Raw genomic sequence first — 15,775 nt, forward strand, 5'->3', positions numbered from 1 at the left:
ACTTATTTTATAATTTTTTTTAAAAATTTCTCTGTGTCTTTCTTTCTCCAAACTGAAGAAATAAAGATGATTTTAAATGGAGAGGGTCTTACCGAATGGTCTATATCTAAAGTTTTATTTTTATTTTTTGAAAATTTACTCATTTACTTAAATAGATTTAAGATATTAATTACAAAGTTTTAGGAAACTTGTAATTTCTGCCAAAAAAAAATTATTTTTGTTATACTATTCACTATTTTGTCAAAGTTTCACAAAAAGGGCGTTTAAAAGTGATTTCAAACAACTACAAATAAAAAAAACTAGTATTTTATTTTTGGCTAAAATACTCTTTTGGTCCCTTAACTATATTTTTAGTATCGGATTGGTCCCTTAAATAATAAAAACTCCGTTTGAGTCTCTTAAGTCTTGCTCCATTATCTGTTTTGGCCGCCCCTACCGTTAGTTTTTAAGTTTAAATTTTTAAGATAGACTAACTTTATAGAATGTCCACCAAAGAAATTATTAGGCTTTTTAATTGTAACCGTTGGATCTATTTGTAAAAAAAAAAGACCATTAGATTTTGTGGGTCTATTAATCTAATAGTATACCATCTGCGACTAATTTCTTTTCCTTCTTCATCTTCTTCTCTCCACACCTCCATCATCTCAATCAAATATTTATTCATGTTCATAAATAAATGTTCAGAAAAAAATAATATCAAAATATCAAAATAATTTTATTATTGTTAAATGTTCAATGGTATTTTCTGAAGTACTTAATGTCACAGAAGAGTATTATTGAGTGGGCAATTTGTAAGAGATTTCTACCATGTACAAAAGGTTGTATATTGTCTCATCATGGATCAATTACATGGGGTTATCTCTTCCACAATGAGATTACCTCATGAACTACCAGTCCCACATAAAATGAGTTTTGAACTTCTTGGTCCACAACAATGATTGTAAAAATAAGAAATAAAAATTAAATTAAATTATAAGGTTAATGAATTCTACAATGAGAACGAGAGTACCTTAAGTTGGAAAAGGTGTGAGGTGGAAGCATGAAGGAGAAGATCATATATAGAAGGAAGTGGGGAGGCGATTGGAGTGGGTAAAAGTTTAATAACATGATTTGAAATGTTGATTTGCCGCCACTTGTAGTTGTTATCATCAACGTTGACATTGGCATCGGAGAATATCTCCCATTTACTCATTTTTTCTTGTTATTCGTAAATGGGATGCTGTAATGGATTTCAGAAATGGGTTTCTTCTCTTTCGTTCTTTGTGTAATGGTTACTTACTTACTTTCTTTGTCTTTTCAGCTCTAATTTTTCTTTTTCTTTTTTTATTCATTCAGTATATTTTCTGTTTTTCCTGCCAAATATTTTATTGGAATAATATATTCATATTCATCATACATACATAGTAAAATCACTAAAAAATAAATGATTTTTTTTATAGATAGAAAAATTACAAATGATCATTGAAGCCAACAAATAAATGGATGGTATCGAGTTTGATCTGAGGTCACGCGTTCGTTCTAATAATTGACATTTTTATTAGTTGAGCTATGATTTGTGGAACGATGATAGACACTAGTTCTAAACAGTTTTATTTAGACTGTACTATTTGAAGGTGAGAAAAACACAAGAAGGGGGGGTTGAATTGTGTTTTCTTTTTCTCTCTAAAAATACTTCTGATAAAACTTCAGAAGCAGTTTGTGAATGCTTCTGATGAAATGATCAGACTCAGATATGCAGCGGAAAAGATCAAAGCAGAGAAAAGAAAAGCAAGACACAAGCAGTTATCCTGGTTCCTTCCACAAAACGGAAGTAGTCCAGTCCCCCTTGCACTTCCAAGGAGATTTAACTATAATCACAAAGATTACAAATGCTCAATACTCTCTAAGTATGAGACTTCTCAAAAATGCTCAAGCACACACGCAAGAGTCTTCCAATGCTCAAGCACTAAGCAATAGTCTTCTAATGCTCAAGCACACAGGCAAGAGTCTTCTGATCAAACAAAAATACAATGAAATAAGTTTGACTTGAACACTTGATATACAATCAGTGGTGTTCACAATACAATACAATAAAGACTCTAGACTTTTGAATTTCTAAGATGTATCAAATCAGTGCAGAAATTCAGTGTGCTTTGTAGAATCAAATTGACAGAGTTTTGGCGCTTTTTAACTTGTGTATCTCTATCTACAATCTTCAAGTCTTCACTCCTTTATATAGAGGCGTGAAAGAGACGTTGAGATGATTAGCACGTCTAAAGAGTCGTTTGAAATCCTTTGATCATTCACCAGTAATCCTTTGCCTGATTTGGGTGTAGTCCTTTGAAGAATTAGCTTCAAATTCATTCCCATCTTGAAGGCGCAAATTCTGCAGGCATAGCTGTTGTCTTGTCTTGTAGCGTGGACAAAAACAGAGTAGTGGAGGTAGTGGTTGTACACTTGTACTTTGTCAACTCTGTTAACGAAGGACAAATACTCAGTGCTATCCAAATGACCGTTGATACCTCCCTTTCAATTCTTCGTTCTTCTTAGATAAGGTTGAAATGAGAAACAGCTACTTTGGATCTTCAGTTTGAATTTACGGATTAAATGTAGCTTCTGGTGATGATTACGCTTATGATGAAAACCTTGCTTCTGATGACCTTCTGCTTCTGATGACATCATCACTTCAGAGGCACTTCAGCTTCAGAAGCACTTTAAGCTTCAGACGCAGTTTTCTTCAGATGCTTCAAATTCCTTTGCTTTCCATTGTTCTTCCAAGACCTATTGAAATTACTTGACTAGCCTTTGGTCCTGTATACTTGAACAATTATTAGCAATAACCAATTGACAATTTTTAATACCTTGTTATCATCAAAACTCATTAAGGTTCATTGTGAAACACATTTTGTTCCAACACTATTGATGGAAATGTGTAGCCTAGAAAGCTTTATCTGACGCATTTTCTTCACCCGTTTTTTTAGTATGAATCGCTGAAAATGATAATTGTCAAACTTTTCCTACTCCTGCCCAATGATATATGAATAAACTATTGAGCGGCTACATGTGTTTTGTTCATAACCTGATATCTCTCTCTCTCTCTCTCTCTCTCTCTCTCTCTCTCTCCCACTCTCTCACACACACATACATTCATATATCCAAAAAAACAAAAAAAATACTCCCTCCGTTCTCAAAATGAGCGTCGTTGTAGCCAATTGCACACAAATTAATGAATGAAATGAAATAATCATTAGACATAACACTTTTACTAAACTGCCCTTACTTTATAAGAAAAAGACAAGCTTAAAGTTGCATTGAAAATTGTGTGAGAGAAAAGTTGAAGTATTTATTGAGGGTAAAGTTGGAAGAAAAAAATTAAAGTTGTATTGGAAATGTAAAGTGAAATTCATTTTGAAACAATTTTTTTTTTTGGCTAAAATGACATTCATTTTGAAACGGATGGAGTAGATCATTGAGATCGTGCACGAAGGCTGTGAATAACGCCATTGTCATAAGTTGCAGATGATTTATACTCAGCTATGAGATCTGAGGGTTTTTGTTCCACTCCAATATACAACAATCAATATTTCTAATATCTGCGAACGTAATTTCAAGTACATTCACTACGATATAAGCTTAATGACTGAGTGTTTTCCTTTGCTTTTGTGGTTATATTCTTGTCTTCAATGCAAATTGCAACTTTTCTGTGGGTTTGACTTTGTTTTTGATAGTTGATACCCATTGCTCACGATGATAAGAAGAAATGCTAATGATTGAAAACTAGGCTGCTATGGTTTTGTTTATAGCCTGTTGTGCACCATTGCCTTTTTCCTTAACCCGACACCATTATCCTCACAGTTGAATACTTTCGTTTATCTGATTGTGCAGGATTTAATGACACTATTGTCTTAATCAATAATGTGAAATGGCTTTGTTATCAAAACCCTGGAAGGTATTGATAAAACTGAACTGATGACACTATGCTACGTTGGTAATGGTTTGTATTTGTTGCTTCAACGTGAGACTTATTTGATTGACATCTTTGATAGTACGAGTTGTGAATCTTCATGCCATGGCTTCCGGAACTAGATGTCATTAATAACCATGATGGTTGAAAGAAAAAGCCACAAATTTCATGCATATGCAATAGTGATGTGTAATGTGCAAGACATCAAGAGCAACACATTAACTGTGGCTTTGTAGGTTGTCTCTGTTCTGGCACACTCCATTGATGGGATAAAACCGAGAACTGTCATGTTTTGGAAGAATATGAAGGGATAAAACCGAGTATGGCGAAGGTGAAGAACAAGTATGCCAATTTAATTGTATTCTCAACCAGTATTTTCAATTTTTTGTGTTTTAAATATTTCATTCTTTAATCAAATTGTACTAATCATGTAGGGTAAAAGACTCTCTAGTCTTTTCTCCAATCTTTGTTAAAAATCCAAATGGTAGAAAATACATGTGTTAGATGGATCATCTTTCATTTTTCTTGACCATGATAACTCAAAAAGAGTTACTTCACTGTGTTAGATGGATCATACAGAACAATCAAAAAGAGTTACTTTACCGTGTTAGATGATACTCGAAAATGGTGAAAATACCAAGCTTTGGTATTGTAGGTGGAGGGGTGGTGTTGCCTTCCGTGATAAATATCCAAGATTATTCGCAATGTTAAACCAAAAAGAGGCAATGGTGGCGGATATTTGGGTGTGGAACGGTTCGTGAGGGAGTGGATTTTCTCTTGGCGTCATCGCTTTTTTGTCTGGGAGGAACAACTTCTAGCTAATCTTTTGGATGATTTGGAGGGCCATGGGTGGAATAGTGACCAAGACGGATGGGTGTGGAAGCCGGAAGAGGAGGGTTTGTTTACAGAGAAGTCCATGTATAAGAAAGTGGAAACAATGTTTATATTGGAGAATTCTTGGGGGGCGGAGGAGAAGTGAGTGTTTCATCAATTGTGGAAAAGCATGGCGCCGTCAAAAGTGGTGGCTCTCTCGTGGAAGATGTTGTTAGACCGTGTTCCAACCCGGGTAAATCTTAGTCTAAGGAATACACTTCCTCCGGAGTTTCCTTTGATTTGTGTCTTGTGTGAAACGGAATTGGAAAGAACGAATCATCTTTTCATGCATTGTGTGATGGCGAGAGGTATTTGGTTGGAACTTCTTCATCGGGTTGGAAATATGTTTATAATCCCCCAAAATTTGTTCAACCATTGGGCGTGTTGGAACGCGGGGTCGTCGAGTAAGAAGATTATTCGGGGACTTTGTCTTATATGGCATGCTACCATTTGGATGATTTGGAAAGTTAGGAATGGCAAGATCTTTAATGCAAAGGAAACAGAGGTGATGGAGTTGGTGGACGATATTAAAGTATTGTCTTGCCGATGGTGTTTAACTCGCTTAAAAATCCCGGCGTGTCTGTTACGAATGGTATTGGAATCCACTTGCGTGTCTTGTTAGATAGCGGTGGTGGGCTGGTTTATGGGGTGTCTTGGGCTATTTTAGCTGGCTTTCATCTGTCTGTTTCCTGTTTTCTGCTTGGGCTGCTGTGCTGTTTTTTTGGGGCTGTTATGCGCTGCTGTGTTTAGCTTTAGGGGCATTAGGTTTTTGTATTGGGTTCTGGCAGTTTCCACAGCTGTTGGAGGTGTTTTGTAGTTTCTGTTTGTTGTTTGCGGTTTCCGTTCATGCGGTGCTTTACTCCTTTTTTGTGCGAGGTTTGTCCGCTTCTTGCGACTACTTTGCCTAATAAATTTGCTGATTAAAAAAAAAAAAAATATTGACAAGTTATCCTATTGCTTTGAAATGGATAATAAAATCTCATTTATACTTGTAAATATCAAAATAAGGTTATTATTGTTAAATGTTCAATGGTATTTTATGAAGTGCTATATGTCATAGAAGAGTATTATCGAGTGGACAATTTGTAAGAGATTTATGCATGTACAAAAGAAAGGTTGTGTACTCTCTCATTAGAGATAAATTACATGGGGTTAATGATCTCATCAACCATCACATAAAATGAGCCTTGAAGAAAAATCATGTTGGTTTTCACTAAAGAAAGTAGAAGCACAACTATGATTCTACATGCATTTAAGAAACAGTAATGGGGGCACTAGTTAAGAAAATATAGTAACATATTGCATTGGAAATTGTATTTTCAATCCCTTAAAAATCAATAAATTGTCTTGTTTAAATTAAAATTTTCTTTTTATGGTTTTCACTAGTGCCTCGGAGGCATTGGTTAACATGACCCTTTAAGAAAAAACATTTTTTTTAGCTGCTTCTTAAATGAACTACTCATAATTTTCAAAACATCAATTTTTTTTTTTTCTTTCAAAACTTCACAATTTTCTCAAAGTTTGTTCTAGTCACAAAATATGTATTTTTATTTAAGAATCAGGAAATGGACATAAGAAAAATTGATTGTGCTCTATACAATACAAGCTCTCTTTGTTCCCTTGTAATATTCACTTTTCCTAATATTTTAATACAATTTATATCACCAATCTCTGTATTTTCTCTCCTCTATGAACTCTATCATAAATTTTTAACCGTACAAATTGCCAACATTTTTCTATTTTTCGAGTAACATCATGCTGAATTTTGAAAAGTGGAAGAATTAAATCCAAAAAATATATATGGTAAGAATTAGAGAAAATGTAATGAATGCGTCGTAACTTTACTTGCAAAGTAACAATATAAGTATATTAAATGGATTTAGATTTTTTCCATTTTTAAATTAATGAAGAATTTCATTTAAAGAGATATATATAGTACAAAATATAGATAATAGGTCCTACACTAAATGAGTCTTATAATAATTACTTATTTTATACAGTATTTATCTTTTTAAACTTCTTTGTGTCTTTCTTTCTCTAAATTGTAGAAATGAAGATGATTTTAAATGGAGAGGATCTTAACCAATGCTCTATGTCCAAAGTTTTTTTTTTTTTGAAAACTTAATCATTTACATAAATAGTATTTAAGATATTAATTACAAAGTTTTAGGAAACTTGTAATTTCTACAAATTTGTTAAACTATTATTTACAATATTTTGTCACAGTTTCACAAAAAGCCTATTTAAAAGTGACTTCAAACAACTACAAATAGAAGTAAATAGTGATTTTTTGTTCACTACAAAAAAAAAAAGAAAAACAGTGACTTTTTTAAACATAACCTTTAATTATCTTCAACATTTCTTTTTTATAAAAATAATACACAATTCTATTGATTTTTTTACAGACAATTCTATTTATTTGAAAGAATTACAAATAATATGTTGTTTTTATGTTTTAAATAATTTTTTCTTATAAATTATCCGCACTAAAAAAAAAACTTCACTTTAGTTGAGAGTCACTAAACAAAACTAAATTTTATTTTTGGTTTCCTTAAGCAGTGCCCCAGCATATGTTAGCATGACCTAAATTTAAATAAAACGAACCAAATTTTTATGTCTTCTTTTGAGCCTTTTGTTTTTAGAATATGTGTTATTTGTCAAAATTCTAGGTACAACATAGAACATAAGGGAATGTGTTCTTTAGGATTGATCAAATCTCGCTGCTTTTGATGTCGTCGGTACATGAACTGATTTGATTTTAAAGACACTATTCACTAATAAGAAAAGTTTGGTGAACTAGAAATCATAGAAATATTTAAAAATTGTTTTTCCCAAACTGAATCGTTCCTCTTGCTTGATCGGCTAAGCGCACATCACGAATTGTTCATCATTGGTACACATCAATCTATTTGAATCGTGTTCAACTAATATTGGTTTTCATTTGCTTTATCTATTTTTTATAATTCAACTGTATGCTACTGATACAAATAATTAGAACCAGACGAAGACGACAACAATAAAAACGAGAGGAGTGAATTTTCGTACCATTACCACCGACACAATCGGTGTCTCTTCATGCATATAGTCGTTGAAAAAAAATATGAGTGAAAATGGTTGATGGTTCACTTTCATATAAAATCGCACCAAATCCATAAATCAAGAACATTGTGTTGGCAATTATATTCAAAAACTCATTTGAGTCATTTTGGATATAAAACTCACATCACCTTAAAAGTATGTGTTTTCTCTGAAATTTTGAACAATCGAAACCTTCTATTCAGATATTCATCTTTGTCAAATTAAAGTAATAAACTAATTCTTTTTCCCATTGAATAAAGTGAATACCAACAAAAACAAAAACTGTATTGTTACATACAACTGTATTATTCGTACTATCCAGACTCACTTCATTGGAAGTTTACCATCATAGATTTGTTATCTTACTTAATTCAGATCTATACGAAAATCACTTTTCAGATCAAATTCTCAAATGCTTGCAACAAATATAAAGATAAATATGAATGATAATGTAAGTCATAACCAACATAACAAAATATAATAGGGGTTAGAAAGTATTCATGAATTTATGTCCTTAGATCAATCAAGAAATTTCACATAAGAATACGAAATCAGGAAATGCTTACTTATGTCAAATGTAATTTATGCCAAATGTAACTGGGTTTGAAAGAAATGATAGGGTACTTAGTCAGGAACCACTCCCAAGCTAAGAGTAGAGGCTCTATCCACCACAGGCCCCTCATTAAGGGTACCACTAGAAAAAATAAGATCATTCCGGAACATCCAGATGGTCCAAATAACAGCATGCCAAACAATAAATAAACCTATTCTAACACGATTCCCCCTACCTAAACCTGTAAAGGAAAGGAACTGCTGGGCTAGACCCATAGGGATGACAAACTCCCAACCCAACCACCTAGAGACCTGATACCACACCGGAAGGATAGAAATTGCTCTTAATGCAGCCTCAATTGAAATTATTTTTCTTGCGCGGAGATATAAAAACCTTTTATGTCGTAGCTCAAATCATGCTAACCAACCAATTATAAAAATCTCGTTCAAAAGACAATTTAGGGAAAAAGCATACCACTATAACAGTTGTTAACCAAATCAGCAGATGCAATGTTGTGATCAATCTGAACCATCATATCAATTTTCTCTTCCAAAGTCACGTGGTTCCACTAAAAAGATTGCAATGGTTATATCCGTATAATCTGTCTCATATGGCATGATATCACATGATTACTTGTGGTCTACATATGTTCTCTATCGATTTGAATTAAGTATTTTCTCGTGATCTATTTTACTGTCTTATATAGCATGATTGCCAATTTAATGAATAATTTTTTATTTGTTTTTTTTAATCGTAATATTGATACAAAGTTTTCACTGTCGATTATCGATGACTAACTTCCATTAAAAAACTTATGGAGCATACAAGATGGATTTTCCCGTAATAATATTTTATATTTCATTAATTTATTAATAGTTTACTATTTGAATCACACACATGTTTTCATTAAAAAACGAATCATGCATCACTAAGAAAAAAGAACCAATTTATCAGAATAATAGGAGTTTGATTTTTACACAATTAGTATAATTCAATTGATGCACTCAACATATAATTATGATATTGATTGAATATGACAAGAAATTGTGATTAGGTGACAAAAAATGGAGGACAGATTTGGAAGGGCACGACAAAATATGGAAATTAGGATTGCACGACCAACTTCCATTTATATATTATAGACATTTACATAGAATAGGGATCTGATTGGATTGGCTTATTTAAGCTTATGTAAACTTATCTACTAACATAAGCTTTTGTAAAAAGTGTTTGGATACATTAATCAAAAGAACTTATACTAATTTCATAAGCTGCTTAAGCAATATTTTAATAAGCTCAAATTAAAAGCTTATCAATGGGCTTACAACGGAGCTTTTGCAAAAGTAATTCATTCGATTCTCGCTGGGTGTTATTTTTCCAATTTGACACAATTATACTCCCTTTTTAACTCACTTCTCTTCTTCTTCTTCTTTTGTTTAATTTCGATAAAAACTTTCTTTTATAACAAATTTACTCTTATCTTTTAGTTTTATACACTTATCTTTTCTGCTAAGTTATTTTTATATATTATGTAATTCTTTATTATTTTGCTAATTTATGTTAATCATCTTTATCATTTATGTTAAGTTATATATTTATTTACGGTCTTTTAATAAGAATTTAATGGTAGTGTATTGACGGTCTAAAACAACTTTGCACACACAATTAATCAAAACATTTAGAATTGTTACAAGAATTAAAATATTAATTGATGTGACAGTTCTAAATGTTCTGGTTCGCTGTGTATGCAAACATGTTTTAGATTGTCAACCCCCAACATTAAACTCTTTAATAATGGTTTTGATTCTTTATTATTTTTATTAAAATAAAAATATATTAACATTTTATATTTTCTTAAATAATGAAACATCCAAACACTTCAATTTATATAAGTACTTATTAACATAAACATCCAAACGTAAAAAACATATTGAGTATAAGCACTTATGATATAAGCTCTGATACTATAAACTCTAATGTTATAAGCATCTGTATAATGTTTATCCAAACGGGGCCTAGATGTAAGTGTAGTAACTATAGTAAGGGACGTAATTGACTTGAGTAAAATTATTTGAGTTAATTTTTAGTTTTAAGTTTTTTCTTCTTGTGAATATGATGAAATAATTTTAATTCAAACTGTATTTTGAGATCTTGGTTGGATAAACAACTTATTTGTAATTAAATATATGTTATGTATAAAATATAAGCTATGTGGCTATTTGAATTGTCTTATTTGAGTTTATCTATTGACAAAGTTTTGATAGACTGTCTCAGAGAACTTATGACAATTTTCATAAGGTTTTTTACAACTTATTTTCGTAAGTTTTTTAATATAGCTTATAAAGACCACTTACAACATATAGAAAAATAATTTAACATTATTTTATATTTTGCTTTAAAAGTTGCTTATGCAAGCTTATACATAAGCTCTTATCAAGATAAGAGTTTGTGTTATAAGCAACAAACAGGCTCTTTATCCAAACATGTCCTATATCTATAGCAAAAGATAAATAAAGTTAAAATGTGTGTGGGTATGCAATAAGCTCTTTTCATAAGTTATCTTGGAGAACATATGAAACTAACCTAAAAATCTATTAACATAAGTTCCCTTAAACATTCTCACAAAACTTATGCTAGTTATTAAGCTCAAATAAGCTAATCCAAATAGCCCATTAAAAGTGTTTAGTCTATCCAAAACTGATAAAAATTTGGTTTTTAACATTGAAATTTCTGAATGTGTTATCCTGCCTAATGAATGGGTGGATGGAATACAAAGTGGATTAGGTTACACTTAATTTAACATGGTCGTTATGGTCGTAAATTGCTTTCTCGGGACAAATAGCATTTTCCTTTAAACATATAACGATGCAACTTGCAAGCCAAATAAAGTTAACTGCTAAAAAATTCAAATTCTTCCAAGAAAACTTAAATAAAGACAAAGCATTTTCGTTTTGTAGGGTTACGATTTATAATGTGATTTTTTTTGGGTATAAACCGGGTATCCTCCGCGCGCAACTGGGGAGACTAATCCCTCAAGCATTGTGGGACCCAAATGGGCGGCGAGCTCTCCCTAAGAGTTTTAACGCTGCTGCATGCCTAAGGCTGGATTCGAACCCAGAATGAATAAATAATTTATTATGTATTAATCTTAGGATAAAAAAGCCACACCATGTTCTTTATTGTAAACTTATAATTTTAGGCTTAGAAGAAAAAAATCGTTCCTTAAACTTTGACGGTTTATTTTTAACTATATAAATTGTTTAATCGTAAATTTTTTATTTTAATTTGGGGTTATCTACGACCGCACACCCTAAACATCTCTACGTCTGCCACTGCATATAAATATGGAAAATACTAACAAGTGTCTCTGAGACATTTGTTAATGAATTATAAAAGAAAATATTACCATGGAAATCGTGTATACTATAGATAAAACTAGAAGAAATAGCCAAAGCATCCGGAAAACATCAAAGGAAAATAAAACACCAAAACCAACATATATTAAGAAATCCAACTTTATAGCTTCAAACAAAGACTGTTAATTTAAAGTACTAAGATACATGATTTCATGCGTGGTAGTTTTTATTTTTAAGCAGTGATAGGCATTTTAAGGAAGTCTCTTTTGAATTTATACTTGGCGGTAAACTTGAAGTACTCTTGTGCCTCAGAGAAAGATGCAAAACACCAGCCATTTTTGTTATCAGAATTAGGAGAACGAGCGCAAAAGCTCCCACTTCCCTTCTTGTTGCATTCATCATGAGACTGACAAAGGTAAGGATGTCGCTCTTCCATTTCCATACCATCTACATTCGGACGACAAACACCAGTTTGCTCTGTCCCAGCCGTGTGACAATAACAACCAGCATCGCATTCTGTATTAAATCTTATACAAACAGCACCGCTACAACTTTGTGCTTCTACATTCTTCGTTGGGAACATTACTGTAAATAAAAGTCGAAGCAAATAGAAGTTAGAACAACATGCCATTATTATTATTATTAGATGAAAATATTAGAGTTTGAAAGTAAGAGTTAGTAAAAAAAATAAAAATAAAACATACAGAATGTGGCAAGCAAGAAAACAGCCAAAGAAGCAAGTTTGAAATAAGCCATTGATGATTAAAGTCAAGAAAGAACAATTTTTAGTATGTTTGTTATGAGCTATTAGGTTTAATTTGTGTTGCATTATCATTTCTTGCATGCACCAATTTATAGACAAATAAAATGCTTTTGCCTCTATCCAGATCCGTAAAATGCGATGTTAGATGAATAAATATATATTGTAGGACACACGGGTTTAATAAACTATTGGTGAAGATGAATAAATAACAATCCCAGTACAACATTGCGGGCTTTCTATGTTGGAAAGGAGATATAAAATGCATTTATATACCCATTATACATGCTTTTGAGGTGGCTAAACTTGAAATAATAAACTAAAAAGTTAAAAATTAAATATTAATCTAGACACTATCAGAAGAAAAGACGGTCGGAGCAAGTGCCACAAAAGGGTCATATGACCCTTTGATCATTTCAAGGGCTCATAAATAATAAAAACACATGGTGTACATTATTATTTCTAGTTTGGAAACAGGAGGTAAACGATACTTTTAATCCTTTGGATCACTGGTTAAAAAATCCAAAAATAGAATTTTCTGTTTTGGAGCTATAAACTGTCACTTTTCATCAAATAATAATTACATTACACTGCAAGAAATTTACTTATTACTGGCGGAAATAAACCCTCAATAATGCACAAAATCTGTCAGTAATTGATATTACTGAGGAATTGTTGTCCCTCAGTAATACTGGCGTAAGTAATGTTACCAGTGGAATATTCCCTTAGTAGTGTTGGGGATGATTTGAGGAAGCAATACTGAGGGATTTTTCCTTCAGTAATTACTGGCGGAATAATCTACCAGTAAGTACTGACGAAAAAAATCCGCCAATAACGTAATATAGGAAATGTAACTAAATAGTACTGGCCGTTTTATTCCACCAGTAATGTTACGACCAATAATACTATCCACTAAATCCGCCAGTAATTTTGCTTCCAATTAATATTAAATGTTAAATCCGCCACTAATACTCTTTTTCTTTTTTTATTTTAAAAACGATTTAATTAAATAATTAAAAAGATAAATTAAATTTCCACTTTTTTTGTTAGAGCACTTCCTAATGAAATAAAATTAATTAGACAAATAAATTAAAGAAATAATTTTTTTTTGTTGGATCAACAAATCTTCATCAGCATAGGAAGGTATAAGATTTACCAACTCTAGCAAAGTAAAGAAATACAAAGTTCTAACAGCAGCAACAAGCAGCATGTTACAGCACCAAAAGACTAAAACAAAATAACAAGGGAAGCACACACAAACAGTCCTTGGGTGCTCCCTGTTTCTGCACTGCTGATACAAAAAACTGAATAACATGGGAAGCTAAAGCTAAAAGTTCTAACAACAGCAAAATAAAAACCAACCAACCAGTCTACAAAACAAGAAAAACCAATGCCTATTTCCAAAGACCACCTATTTCCCAAGACCACCACATCACAGAGAATAGTCCAAACTAATAATCATAGTATTGGGGCAAATTTGATCCCGATCGGCCACCTGATGATCCACTTCCTCCTCTACCCATGTTTTGGAGATTTTCTTGTGAAGCCTTAAAATTACTATAGTTTCTTAAAAAAAATTCACCATCTGGTATGTTGAAATCAGCGGCATTGAAAGCGGATCTCGTCGAAGAAGACGTCTGGTGATCACCTACATGAACATGAGGTCTATGATGCTCTTCATGATCACTACGCACAGATTGGGGTTGTACGCGAGGGCGTTTGTTTGACTGCGGCATTATGCGCCTAATGGGTGATGTCTGTTGTGATAATAGGAAAAGAAAATGAGAAAATGATTATTTTGGAAATAAAAGAATTCCAATGAAATATTTAATTCATATTTATATAACCAAGAAGGTAATTATCAGGACAATGCCAAAGCTCCACAAAATTTGTTGCCGAAATTTATGAAGTTATATTGATTGGGAAATTCCAGTAGTTCCATTATCAAAGCATAAAAAAATCTGAAAAACATTTGAGAGTCCAACTTGTCGGCTTCTACCAAATATATTTTTTGATCAAATTGAACTCATTATTTCAGAAAATATTAGCCTCCAATTTTAGCGTCGGCCCCCGACACCGACGCTACTAGAGTCGGATTAGAGTCTGCCTGTAGCACGCTAAATTAATTTGTAATTTTTCTTTACTTTTTTAAAATTTTAGAGTCGGCCAAGCCGAGGCTAATAAACAGTAGGACCCACTTATAACATTTTCGAATACATTTAGAATTGGCCTATCCAACTCTATCATATTTGCTGATAAAAATTTAATTTTTAATACCCCTTTTTATTAAAGTCAACAACTCTCTTCATTTATTCAAAAAAAATAAAAACCCAAAATCTTATCCTTTTTTTCTCCCACACGTACTCACTACTCATACCTAATTAACCCAAAACCCCTTACTTTTCATGGAACCCAGAACTCTTCATGAATCATTTCATCCTCCTTCTCTACTAACCCAGACACACTTCCTCGTTCATCTATTCCAAGTGAACCCTTCCTCATCGACCCCCCACCCAGAAACGCAAATTCATTTCATCTTTAGCTTTTCGGTGAAATATCGGTTCTTGAGCTTCCCGTGAATCTCCCACTTCCAGGTAACAAACAATATAATCAATTAACCTTTTAATTTCCTTTGATTTTTGTTGATTCAATGATTTTCCTTTAACATTTTCTTATTTATTTCTTGTTTGTGAATCTGAAAAATCTGGTTGAGAAGCCATTTTTATTGATCTACTATGTTTCGTTGATCTACAATTATTTTCAGTGTTTTAAAATCAAGAGAAGATAGCAGCAAGATTACTCAACAACTAATTCATCAAATAATCAAATTATTCTTATCCTTACTTAATTAAAACTTCTAACACAAGTTTGGGATTCAAATCTTATTGACACTTAAGTCAAACTCTTGAACAATAGTATCTTTACAACATCAAATTAACCACAGAGTAGCCACCAATATTTACTACAAAAAAATTTACAAGTTATCAAATAACTAAATATCAACTAAAACCTCTAATAATAGTGTTGATACTCTCAAGCTTTTTCCCCAAACCCAAAATAGAAATCATTTAGTCGAAAAATACTTTGGAAAAATCCAATTTCAGAATTAAGAGAAAGGAGAAAAACTAGAATTTAATAAAGTAACCAAAGTAACCAATATTTTATCCAAACATGTGCCAAATTCGGATTTGAGGAAAAAGAATATTAGGGTT

General features: G+C 32.1%; 1 protein-coding gene across 1 annotated transcript; it reads right to left on the reverse strand.

Annotated features, from left to right (window-relative positions):
- Positions 1-11,849: 11,849 nt before the first annotated feature.
- On the reverse strand, positions 11,850-12,640 carry LOC11411527 (albumin-1 B). Its single transcript, XM_003619028.3, has 2 exons — positions 12,508-12,640; positions 11,850-12,388 (listed from the first exon to the last, which is right to left on the reverse strand). The coding sequence occupies exons 1-2, from the start codon at positions 12,557-12,559 to the stop codon at positions 12,036-12,038; spliced, it is 405 nt and encodes a 134-aa protein (XP_003619076.1). The 5' UTR covers positions 12,560-12,640; the 3' UTR covers positions 11,850-12,035.
- Between the last annotated feature and the right edge of the window lie 3,135 nt (positions 12,641-15,775).

The sequence above is a fragment of the Medicago truncatula genome, chromosome 6, assembly GCF_003473485.1.
Source record: "Medicago truncatula cultivar Jemalong A17 chromosome 6, MtrunA17r5.0-ANR, whole genome shotgun sequence".
NCBI lineage: Eukaryota > Viridiplantae > Streptophyta > Magnoliopsida > Fabales > Fabaceae > Medicago > Medicago truncatula.

Coding starts and splice junctions, on each gene's coding strand:
- LOC11411527 (XM_003619028.3), bottom strand. CDS start 12,559: ATGGCTTATTTCAAACTTGCTTCTTTGGCTGTTTTCTTGCTTGCCACA. Junction 12,389..12,507: donor TTTCTTGCTTGCCACATTCT/GTATGTTTTATT, acceptor TTTTATTTACAG/TAATGTTCCCAACGAAGAAT.